Source organism: Pelmatolapia mariae, linkage group LG15, assembly GCF_036321145.2.
Source record: "Pelmatolapia mariae isolate MD_Pm_ZW linkage group LG15, Pm_UMD_F_2, whole genome shotgun sequence".
NCBI lineage: Eukaryota > Metazoa > Chordata > Actinopteri > Cichliformes > Cichlidae > Pelmatolapia > Pelmatolapia mariae.
In genome coordinates this window covers 12,968,102-12,980,407 of record NC_086240.1, presented here as the reverse complement: position 1 = coordinate 12,980,407, position 12,306 = coordinate 12,968,102, and the positions used below count along the sequence as shown (strand labels likewise).

The following is a 12,306-nucleotide window of genomic DNA, read 5'->3' as shown; positions in this document are numbered from 1 at the left end:
GTGAGGAACTAATACTTTAAAGTACAAGGAAATCATTTGCCTTTCTGTGATTTTCTGTGAGCAGGTAGCAGTGATCCAGAGCGCAGTGGAATGTCAGGTTCCCAGGAAAAGCTGCTGCTAGAGGGTCGGAGCATAGTGGGAGACTCCCCACGGGATTCTGGGTGCTACGAGAGCAATGAGAACCTGGAGAATGGTAACACTTGCTTTACTTAGTTTATGCCACCATTACCCAAAGCCCACTGGGTATTAGCCTAACTAAGGCCTATTCCTTGTTCTAGCCTAGTCCTAGTACCACAGTGACTCCTTTGCCCTTTTCCTGTCTGGACCTTCATCTCTGCTCCATCACTTGTATTGCACTGCATCTTAACACCCTGACCATCTCACTCCTTTGAATTAGCATCTACCTAAAAGCTCCTCTAGCCACCGTATCTGCCTTACCTTCCCCCAATCTTTACAAAGCCCTTATTCACTTCAGACACTTTTACTGTGCTTGCACTCTACTTTCTTCACCGCTCTTTTCATCTTATAGGCATTCTTTATCATCAGTGCCAAAGTCCAGTTGTAACTGAGAAGGAGCCAAGCCCCAGACCACTAAGCCTAGTCCACCCCACAATACTGGGAACACAGAGGGGGATGCACTCCCCAATGCACAAAACTGTTCTGAAGAGAACAAAATCCCTGCCCACTCATGGACTCTGCTTCCCAACTGTCTCACCTGTGGGCGCAAGGCCTGTAGGTGGATACGAGGAAGACGATTGTGAGCTCAGAGAATATTTCTGTTGAGTGTTTTTAATCCAGATATAAACTTGCAGGGTAGTTTGCCAGTGCACGCTTAAGCTTTCTTGCAGTGCTGATTCTCTCGGCCGATTGAAATTTAGACAAATTTAACGGTCAGATGTCAGATCACAGCTGGCAGCTCATCTTATCATCACCGTTTCATTATTTTGTTTTGTTTATAGCGACCATATTGCACAGTCATATACAGTATGTGCCTAAAATGATGTGGATGAAAACATTTTCAAACTATAGTGCAGTTTTGTTGTTTTTCTTAGAAGTTTGGGGTCTTATTTTTCCGATCGATTGTGTACTTGTTGAGACCGGCCCCTGCAAAAGACTGTATTCTTCCTCCACACATAGGATCATTTTAACAGCTCAAACACTCACCGATTACTGCTTTTTTCTGTATCTGTATGGCCCCAGTGTAACTACTGGTTTCCCTTTTATGTACATATATGTTGTTAAGGCTGAAGAGCAAAGCAAAGCTTAAATCTCTACTGTTGCAGTCTGCAACAGTAGAGATTTAAGCTGTGGAATAAAACCACTTCTCTGATTAAAAAAGGACTCTGGTGCTGCTTGTTTGATTTCTGTTTCGCCTTTTTTGTCTGTTTTTTCCTTTCATGCCTCTAAACGCTGTTCACAAACTAGATCCTTAACAATTAGTAAACACTCTGCATTTCTTCTTGTACTTTCAGGGCTCCACAGCTGTTCTCTCTGTACAAATCAGTAAGGAAAAAAGTAGTCATTTTGTATTATTAGTATTGTATAATCTAATGCAATTATTATTATTAATTTAAGACTTAGACCTGATACTAGAATTTCACGTTTTCTCATGCAACATGCAATACTGTGCTAAAATTTTGAGCCGCACGCTTGGTTTTTGTTTTAAATATTTTGTCAGGAAAAAGGTGCTGTGATTTATAGACATGTCTGCAAACATATGTGGAAATACACTGTTTTTGCCTTATATAATTCTAAAAAGCTTTAAAGTGAATTTGATATGGCTGCTTTTATTCTTGAACACAGCTTGAACTCTCTTAGACAAGCTGTTCCTGTCATTATTGTCAGTCTTCAGTCTTCAATAGTCCTCCAGGCTTCTTGAAGGACTTTAAAAGCTCTTTTTTGGATGTTCGCTGCCTTTTGTTCCAGCCAGTCTTGTTGAGATGATCCCACACTGCCTCAGTAATGTTAAGGTCTAGGCTCTGGGGATGCCAATCCATGATTGATAGCGTTTCATTGAGTGTGTTTGCGATCACTGAAATGCTGAAAAATGAAGCTGTTGCCTAAATCTGACAGTACTTTTAACCATTCATAGTTCCATCATTTTTGACAAGATCCCTGATGCATCTCTCAGGTCCTGTGTCAGGTCTTTGCTGGATATCTTAAGGACATGACTTTCAGATGCTATTCATCAGCTATACATATTCTTTTGGGCTTACCACTTCTTGTGTCCTCCACTTGCCCAGTTTCCTTATTTTAAGCACACACTGCATTAAATGCTGAGATATGATAAGTTTGATTTCATGCCTATCAAACTTTTATCTTTGACATTTTTTGAAGTTCCAGCTGAATCTGCAAAACATTTACACAGGCTGCTAGTAACAAAGTACCTGAACATCCCATTTAAAATTTGTTCTTTCTCAGTTGTCAGTTATGTGTAGACACAACACTAGTTCATGCTTTGAGTTAGGTGCCTTTTTATGCTCGGCTGACTCACTTAACTCAAAAAAAAAAAAAAAAAAAAAAAAAAAAAATACCTGAACCTTGCCAGGTATTGAAAAAACAGTCAATGTCCAAAGAAAAAATACCTCCCAAAAGTCTGGAGAGCTATTGCTCAAGACCATTTTTAAAAGTTATAAGAATGTCTGGCTCCTTCAGAGCAAAATATAAAGATAAAAGTGGTGGCTCAAGACTTTTGCAAATTACCATAATTAAAACAATTAAGTATGAATCTGGTAAATTTTGAGAAAAATGTGAACAAATACTTTTTAGGAGTAAATAATAGTATCCGGCATGTTATCTGGTATTTTATGACTTTTTATATCAAAATAAACTTGGTAGTAGTTACTATTAGAGGGAATGGGAAAGGTTTCTATTTCTTTTAAAGGGTGTTTCCACCGTAAAGAATAGATTCATTAATATGCTATTGTATATTAATGAGTATTTCTGAATATTTATTCATCTAGGGTATTGGCAAAGGGCAGCATTTAAATTTTAATAATGGAAGATAACTCAAAACCAACCAACGGATGTCATTTAAACTTTATAATTTTGAGGGAAACCTCACTGTAGAGCCCTGAATGTCTGCTCTTCTTTAACACTCTGATTCCTCTGTATAGATGCAGCAGATCATACTCCAATCATTAAATAACTCAGTTATTAAAATACTCCTTTAATGCATTCATTAATGCTGGCTAATAATATTAGTTATAATATATAATTTGCGTATGTGTATGTGTATCATGAGTCAGGGCCATTGCACTCAGTTACAACTTTAACATTTTTTTTATTAAACATTTTTGTATGCATTTTGTGTGGAAACACATTTGTGGAGGGAGGGGGGATCAGTGCAGTGCAATAAGGTATTTTCCCCAAAAAATAACTGAATGACCAAACACATTTTCAGCTTATATTTCATTTATAATCTGAAAGATGCTAAATTAGTCACAGAACAGAGTTCAGCCATTTACCTATTTGTAATTAAATGTAATTAACAGTGATGCAACGATATGTGCATAATTATGCAATTATATATTTAAAAGTATAGCTTACCATCCTTTTTAACCTTCATAGTCAGTCAACAAACTTTTCTGATACACATGAGAACTGTTGAAGCATTTCTTGGGATTTCATCTATTGAACTCCTTCCTGTCATTCCACTGTTTTAAATCTTTGAGTTGAACTATGTGGCTCTCATCCATTTCATTCATCCATTTTTCTCTGTAAACCAAAGGATATATGGTAAGTTACTTCATACTTTTGTTACAAGGCTTTTGATGTTCCCCGTTCAGGCAGCTTTCTTTGGGGTTATTTCTAAAATGCCAGCAAATGTTCATGAACAGAACACTTATCTGAACATCTTCAGAAGCCTTGTCTGCTTTTGACTGGCTAATGTTGTAAGGATATGATGTTTATATCAGTTTTATTTATTTATTTTTACTTTGGAACATACTCAGATCCACAGGAAAGTGAGTATTGATGTTAATTCATTTTTTTCCTCATAAATTTTTCTTCATTTTTGCAAAAAGTCATCACAGAGGACAGCAAATGTCTGTGGTGCGATAAATGGACAAATTGGAGTCCTACAGTGTGCAAGCTGCTGAATTTTTACAGACATAAAAATGTAAAACAGTTGGGAGGAAAGGCAGCCAAGGCAGTAAAGAACACTCATGCTGAGTCATGCACGGTATTTACATGAATAGAGTATTTATATTAGCGAAAGTCTTTCCATGAGAAGTGGAAGAGTGAGAAACTTATTCACTGTAAAGAGGGAGAAACCTTGGAAACTATCTAGAGTTCAAAGCTAAGAGGTTTTTTTTTATTTTCCAGGTAAAAGCAGGAAAGCAACCAGTCATTTTTCAGCAGGACACCAGTCTCCAGATTACCCAACACTGCCCATGACTCTTTCTACAGAGGCTCTTCAGCAGAACAGCAAAAATCAGCGCACAAAGTTTCCAAAAAGTTTCTTCAGCAAGCCCTCCCTTAAGAGCTTCAATCTGCTCGGGCTGCGAAAAGCCCAAAGACGGTCTCCAATCCCAGCAAGCCGCAGCTGTGAGGACCTTGATGGTCCCCCGCAGCCCACTGGACCCTGGAAGCGCTCCCACTCTCTGGGAGATCTGCAGAGCTTTGAGCAGAAGAATGATCTCAGTGTGGAGCTTAAGCTTAGTAAGGAAATACCCAAATCAGGCAAAACTAGCCCCATCAAGCCCTGTAGAGACGCTGTTTCTCCAGCTCAAAATGGGACTCCGACGGTTAGTCCTAAAGGAAGGGCTGATAGGCCGCCAGTACCCTCACAGCTTCGCCTACGCTCTTCTTGTCCAACATCAATGTCCTCCAACCCTCCAGAGCTCCTTTCCAGCCCCACTCCAAGTCCTCCTGATTCTAGTGCTAGTGGGGAGAGGGTGATGCGGACTCACCCCAAAAAGCCTCCCATCCCTCCCCCTGTACCTGCAAAGAAATCTAGAGAGAGACTAGCCAATGGCCTTCGTCACCCCCCTCTCTCCCTTCCCTCCTCGCCATCCCCTACCGCCTCGCCTACCCACTCCCTCAATCGCTCTCAACCCGGCAGCCCTATAATCCGCAGCCCCGGCCTGAGTGCCCCTGCTCTGCCTCCCAAGACCCCAAGTACTCCAGCCAGTCCATGTGCCACCTCATCAGCCTCATCCATGGGTGAGGAATCCGGCACTCCGCCAGCTGTGCAGCCTCCCTGGCTCTCGGATCTTGGAGGCAAGATGGCTGTTACGAGGAAACTTTCCCATACCAAGATAGGTCCTGATCTTTTTACCCTCCTGGAGCAACGGCTGCAGAGTGAGGGCATTGATCTTACCGAGGAGCCCTACTCTGACAAGGTTAGTTAAGCATCATCTAAAACATGAAAAATTACCTCATATTTTACATTACAAATTACAGTTTACTTTCACTGGTGATAGATGAATTTATAACCAGTTCAGATACCATTAAAATGAAAGGTGACAGTTTAACATTGAATCATTAAAAAGCTTAAAACTGGTTTCCTTCAGTAACTGATTGTTCTTGAAGCAGAAGTTTTTGTGCTGAATAATAGATGTATACACACAGATAGGATATTTGGTTTTTAAAAAGAATCACATCCTTTTCAGTGCTCAAGAAAAATATTTGATTTATAAAAATCCAAACCACCTCCAGGCCATACTTTTCTGGCGTCAGGGTCTTTTGGTTCAGCATTGTAACATGCCTAACTTAACTCAGTCATAATTTTACTGAAGCTCTGATCCAAATAATTTTGTGTTTAGGGCAAAAACATGAGCAGCTTGCTTTTGGAAGTTGGTTTAAAAATAGACACTAATAGAGTCTAGAGTCTGTGTGTTTCTCATTGTGTGCGCATGCCGTTTTATATCTAAAGGCATTTATTTGTGAGTGAGGGTGTGGGTGGGTGAGGGTGTGTGTGTGTGTGTGTGTGTGTGTGTGCGCGCAATAATAAATATGCTGGAGCTGAGAAGGAAAGACTGTGGCTTGAGTCTCACTATGATGCGGTTCAGACTGTTAAGTTTATGGGCTGAATCTTACTGAAGGCAGACGGGGTTATAAAACCTCCTGCCTCTTGCCAGACCCCAGGCTGGGCCCCTTGAACATGTTGGAGCCCCCAGCACTGGCAAGAAAACAACACAGAGGCATCAAGTGATGAGGTGAGAAGTGGGGCCCTCGACCACAGCAGAGCTCTGCTGGATTCCTGTTAGTCATAAGTGGACTGGCAGAGACATGAGAGGCGCATTGTTGTCCTACTAGCAACGTGTGCCAGTGTGCCTCGAGGCTTCACTCTGGCTGTCAGAAGTCAGTTAGGTAACTTAATGAATGATTTAGATTATGAGTGAATCAGTATCTACAGATTTCAGTGAATGAGGGCGTTAGGGCATGGCTAGTAGAGATTGTAGGGTGGAAAAAAGAAGATGAAAGTCTTTTGCGATTTGATGGAGCAGCATAGCAAAGTAGAGTTTTGAATGAAGGTAGGAAATAGGACAGGACCCAGGGGTTCATACGTTCCTGGTGAAGGAGCAGATGGACACTTTTGGATGACACTGATGTTGGAAATGGGGAGGAGGCGATTTGCATGAATAGCTGTCTAAAAGGTCAAATGAAAGAATAGTCATTTCAAAGAACAGGAACGCATTTGATTTTAGAAGGCGTTTAATGATACTAGCTTTAAGTGGTTTCAAAGTGTTGTTCTCTCCTTCTAGCCATATTCAATGTCTTTCTAACAACTTCCCTCCTTCAGCACGGCCGATGCGGCATCCCCCACCCGCTGGTACAGCGTTACTCTGAGGATCTGGAGCAGCCAGTGAAAGACGTGGCGTCTACCATAGACCAGCTCAGAGTCAAAGAGCTCCGTAAACAACACCGCATGGCTGTAAGGGAACAATAATTATCCTGAGTGTTTCGATAGAGTCCACTTTTGGGCAATTTTATGCATTTTAGTGTGAGATAAATGCTGTGAGGCTTTCCTGAAATGTAACAATGAAGCCTGGAAAATTGGCCAGTTCGAAGGACCAAAAGCCATTGTTGGGGTGAAGTGCAAATTACGGTTGTTTGGCTATCTAATGGTCCAGCTAAATGTGGAAATAATAAAGAAATAATAAAGGGAATGGCTATGTAATTACTGTTATGAAACAACAGTAAAAGCACTAAAGATGTTAATAGAGCCTCATGAGTTGTTCAGAAACAGCTTTCGGGCCAAAGTTGCCTACAAAATGAACAAAACCTGCACTGATTTGACTACATATACATTATGCACCATCATCCTGTGAAACTAATGATTTTTAAACCACTGTGTCACTCAGATCCCTTCTGGAGGTTTGACGGAGATGTGCCGAAAGCCTCCCACCTTAGGAAACATCAGCACAGTCTCCGATTGGCTCATCTCCATCGGCCTACCCATGTACTCCACAACTCTAGCAACAGCAGGGATTGACACGCTGAGCCGCGTGGCCTTGTTAACAGAGAGCAGTGTGTGGGAAGCTGGGGTGCGGGACGAACGTCACATCCGCCGCCTGATCTGTGAGGCGCGATTGGTCCACGCACACAGAGAGGTTCAGTCGTAATCATGCTGGTGGAGTCGAGTCGCATCAACTCACTGATCCGCACCATCTCGTGGTCAGTAGGTGGCCTCGGGTAAATTGGCCCCCACGGCACTACAGCATTTCTTCTCGCACATGTTAAAGACATATCCTGCTCTCTGATTTTTTTTTCCTCTCTCTTTTATCACGCTGTCTTTTTTCCAAATGTTTACGACATCGAGGAGTTCCTCCAAACAGCCAAGACAAGATATCAGATGCCTTTAAAAGAAAAGAAAAAAAGACAAAAAAGACTGTAGACTCACTGTGTGGGATGACTTCCATTCTGAAGACGTCTCCCAAAGTCTTAAAATAAAGACTTGGATCTGCCTTTAAGGAAGATAGCACACACTTTTTTTTTTTTTTAAGGATGGATTTTTTTAAAAAGAAAATCAAGAAAGACTATTTTCTGCATATTTCATAAGTGCTTCATTTTCATCTGTCGTGTGGCAGAGGCAACTTAATCTGAGGGTCATTTAAGGAAGTAGCTCAGCCAAAGCGACGTAATTCGATGTTTGCTTCCCACTAATAGTTTCACGATGACGCGACACATTTAATATCTGGACTGTTAATCAACTAAATACACACACCAAACAATGGCTTCGAGGTGGCTTATTTTGTGTCATGCTTATATATTGTAGCATAGTGCACATCTTAATTTCAAAATGACTCGTGTTAAAATTTGTGTTTTGCATTTTGATCGTTGCGGGCTTACTTCGAGCCCACCCTGTCATTTTATAGTTCTGTATTTATACTTTACCCTTTCACAACAATATCCTGGATGGGCACGTTGCTCTTATATAAAGTCTTAAAGAAAGCTCTGTTTTGCTGTAGAATTTACAATCACCTCTCGCTGAAATAATACATTCCCTGGTGTGTCGACGGACCTTTTAAGTTGCCTTACCATTATGATTGAGGAGCTACAAAGACTGAGACTGAACTGTGGCATATATCCTATACTATACATATTATACATGCATTCTCAACTAGATCATTTCACTGATATACATGGATGTGGAGCCCAGAACATGTTTCTAAGTGATTGAAGTGTTCATTCCAGTGAAGCCAGGCTAATACCACAACACCACAGGCTTGCCACAGGCATGACCATTGCATGCTGAACATCTCTGGACCATATTAAAACACACTGACTGTATGTGTTACAGAGGGGTTATGGAACCGGGAAGCACGAAGACACAGCTGACGTCTGGGCTGTCAGGTCCCGAATTTACTGGACTGTCGACAATGGCTGCAGTGTTGAGGAATTTAAATTATAGCAGAACAATAAGCTGTGTGGGATGTATTTTCTTTTCTTCAAATCAATGCTAGTATGAGTTGTCAAACAGTTAAAAGGAATGGTCGATGCAAGCTGTCACATCAGGTGAAAAGCTGACCTCCGTGTTCAGAAAAACAAGTTTTAAAATTCAGGGAAATGCTGAGCGAGGTCGGCCTGAGGGGGGGAAAAAATCTTGGGATCAAAAACACAACTGAAACTATCCAGAATGTCATTAGTCTTTCGTTTGCACACACTAAATGAAACTGTACAAATAAATATTATTTCTCTCCCTCGCTCTTTATTTCTAACAGTTATAACTTTTGTAGCCAGAATCAAGCTGATGACTTACTTCATTTCATTCATCGAAATTCTGAACAACAGTTACTCCAAAATTTAGAGGCTATGTTTTGCAGTGGGCACTTGGCAGGCAGATGGATCGATGGATATACGATGCCTTTTTTTCCTCTCAATCAAAGTGGTGCTCTGGGCTAAGTGAGGAGAGGGGGTCGTTAGTAGAAGACCCGAAAAGTGTTTTGTAAAGATTGAAAATACTGACACTGTAAATGCACTTTAGATGGTAAATCTAACTGTTTTATAGGCAAAAATTGGCTACATTTTGTTCACAGGTCCATTAATGGACACCTTTGTCAGGTAATGTAAAGAGTTTCAAAGGGGTTATGCTGGTATTTTAACGTAGTATTGAGTTCCCAATGCCAAGTTTAATTCAACTGAGTTCCAGTTACTCACTTCCAGTTTGTTGTTTTGCAACCTAAATTCTTAATTACATATATGAAATGCTTAGCAGAAGTTGCACATTCTGTATATGTAATTGATATTTAAATAACTTATTTTTGCTTTTTTTTTTTCATGTCATCTTGTAATTAGCTGTATTATATGAATAGCAATACCTTCCTGCGTAATGCATATTGCTTTAGCCAGTAAGGAGCGACAGTATGTATTGTAAAATATGTGTACAAATAATTTTATTTGGTTTTCATCTACCTAATGATTGTCCATACAGATTTGCCTGTGTATTGAAACAACAAAAGCAATGTCCATAACTATTTGTCATTCTGAAATATAATAAACTGTTTCTTGCAATGACTGCGGCCTGCTGATTGCAACTATGCAGCTGTACCCACAAAGGCAAAGTATTGGAAAGCTATGTGTAAACTATACACTGGCTTTGGGCCTGTGTGCTAAACTGTGACACTCCATGCTGGACTGTTGATCTGTTTTAAATATATATTAAAACAATAACCTAAAAAAAAATAAAGACCCAAGACTTGCACTGCGCTGAGCACATTTTGTTTTTAGAGAACTTGATTGTGCCACAGAAAACTAATAAAGAGGCAAGAGATCATCTGTTATCATGTTTGGAATTGGCAGATCTGAATAACCTCATGTGGTTACTATAATGCCAAAGGCTCAGTTGGCAGAACTCTGTAAAAACAAGGAGCTTAGAAACATTGTCTTTTGTCTGGCTCATAATGCCTCATTTCAAAAACTATACACACATCAGCTCATGACAACAAGATCCAAAGCAAATTTGTTCTGCAGGCTGTCTGTCTAGCCTTTGTTGCAGCGAAAGCACACTGAGGTTTTCCAGTCTTATTCATGTTGGAGTCACAAATGGGTACAGAGCAGAGTGTAAACCCCAGTTTGGTTATGTGTCCCCCCCCCCAGATGACTGCACGCGTCATTTGGGAGTCGATTTTACTTGCATGGCTTTTATCTCGGCTCATATCTATCTTTCTTCGGAGTGAAAACAGACAGCTAAACAAGCATTTCCTTCAAGATGGATAAGATCAAAAATATGTGATGGCTGCAAAAGAAACCCTCCAAATAAGCAGCAACAGTTCAACAATCTCTTATAGTCCTTTATGCCTACCCGACTCAATGTCAGAAAGAACAACTGCTCGTTGAAACTGACATATTTCAGGGGGAAAGAATTACAGTGAACCTTGTCTGCTTTAGCTGATTTGCCATTATTCTGAATCACTTCTCTTTTCAAGCTTTTGAATGGATGCTGTATAACTTCATCTTGGCACAGCCTATAATGAAAGCTCGCTAAGATCCTGAGGGATTCTTGATAGAACAATCCACCATACATGGTACCTCATTGGCCATTTTATTAGGTACACATCTAACCAGGCACTTATGCGTCAGCAAATCAATGTATTTAGGTGTGCAGTATTCAGAAATTGCTGCTCTACTGGGATTTTTTCACATAACCATCACTAGGTCCTAATAAGAGAAAACATCCGGTGAGCAGAGTTCTCTGGGTAAAAATGTCTTGTTTAGGTCAGAGGAGGATAGCCAGACTGCTTTGGGCTGATAAGTAGAAACTGTTAAAGTGCAGAAGACCATCTCTGAACAGACAACATGTGTAAGACCGACTGAGTGTCATTTCTGTCAGCTAAGATCAAGAAATCCAGGCCACAATTCACACAAGTTCATCAAAAATTGGCTGATCTGATGATTCTTGATTTAAAGTAAATATAAAAGCATGGCTCTGTCATGCCTTGTATCAACAGTTCAGGCTGCTGCTGGTGGTGTAATGGTGTAGGGCAGGGGTGGGGGAACTCCTGGCCTCAATGGCCGGTGTCCTGCAGGTTTTAGATGTGTCCTTGAGCCAACACAGCTGGATTAAATGGCTAAATTACCTCCTCAACATGTCTTGAAGTTCTTCAGAGGCCTGGTAATAAACTAATGATTTGATTCAGGTGTGTTGACCCAGGGTGATATCTAAAACCTGCAGGACACCAGCCCCTTGAGGCCTGGAGTTCCCCACCCCTGGTGTAGGGAATACTTCCTTGGCACTCTTTGAGCCTTTTGGTACTATTTTAGCATTCTTTAAAAGCCACAGCCGACATAAGTATCATTACTCACCACAGCATACCCATCTTCTGATGGCTGCTTCCAGTATGGTAACATGCTATTACACGAAGCTCAAATCATCTTAAACTGGTTTCTTGAACATGAGAATGAGTTCACTTCACTCTAATGGCCTCCACAGTCACGAGATCTAAATCCAGTAGAGCACCTATGGAATGTGGTGGAATGGAGGATTCACATGATGGATGTGTAGCTGGCATATCTGCAACTGTGTGATGCTATTCTAGGAGCTTGGAAAGAAAGCAACTCGTCTTCTTTAAGTTTTTTGAAAGTTCAAGAAACTTCAAAAGGTCCAGTCGCTTTCTTTCCAAGCTCCTTAGACTACCACGACCTGGATGACTGAGAACTTAGACAGATGTGTGATTTCCTCATGTCAGTATAGACCAAAATCTCTGAGGTGTGTTTCGAACTTTGGAATCTATGCCACAAAAAATTATCTGTAAAAGGGGTGCAAGTCAGTATTAGCAGGGTTTACTTAATAAAGTGGCCAACGAGTGTGACTGGATCATTGTAGACTTCATCAAAAGCAGGAACCGCTAGCAAATTTAG

General features: G+C 40.8%; 1 protein-coding gene across 4 annotated transcripts in view; it reads left to right on the top strand.

Moving 5' to 3' along the window:
* sash1a (SAM and SH3 domain containing 1a) overlaps nt 1–9,963 on the top strand; it is a 159,201-nt gene extending 149,238 nt beyond the window's left edge. For all 4 annotated transcript variants that reach the window (XM_063494777.1, XM_063494778.1, XM_063494780.1 and 1 more), the window contains 4 exons: nt 65–193; nt 4,327–5,345; nt 6,749–6,880; nt 7,311–9,963. In XM_063494777.1, the coding sequence (XP_063350847.1) occupies nt 65–193; nt 4,327–5,345; nt 6,749–6,880; nt 7,311–7,571 (1,541 nt within the window). In that variant the 3' untranslated portion in view covers nt 7,572–9,963. The remainder of the gene's footprint in view (nt 1–64; nt 194–4,326; nt 5,346–6,748; nt 6,881–7,310) is intronic.
* The last annotated feature ends 2,343 nt before the right edge of the window (nt 9,964–12,306 follow it).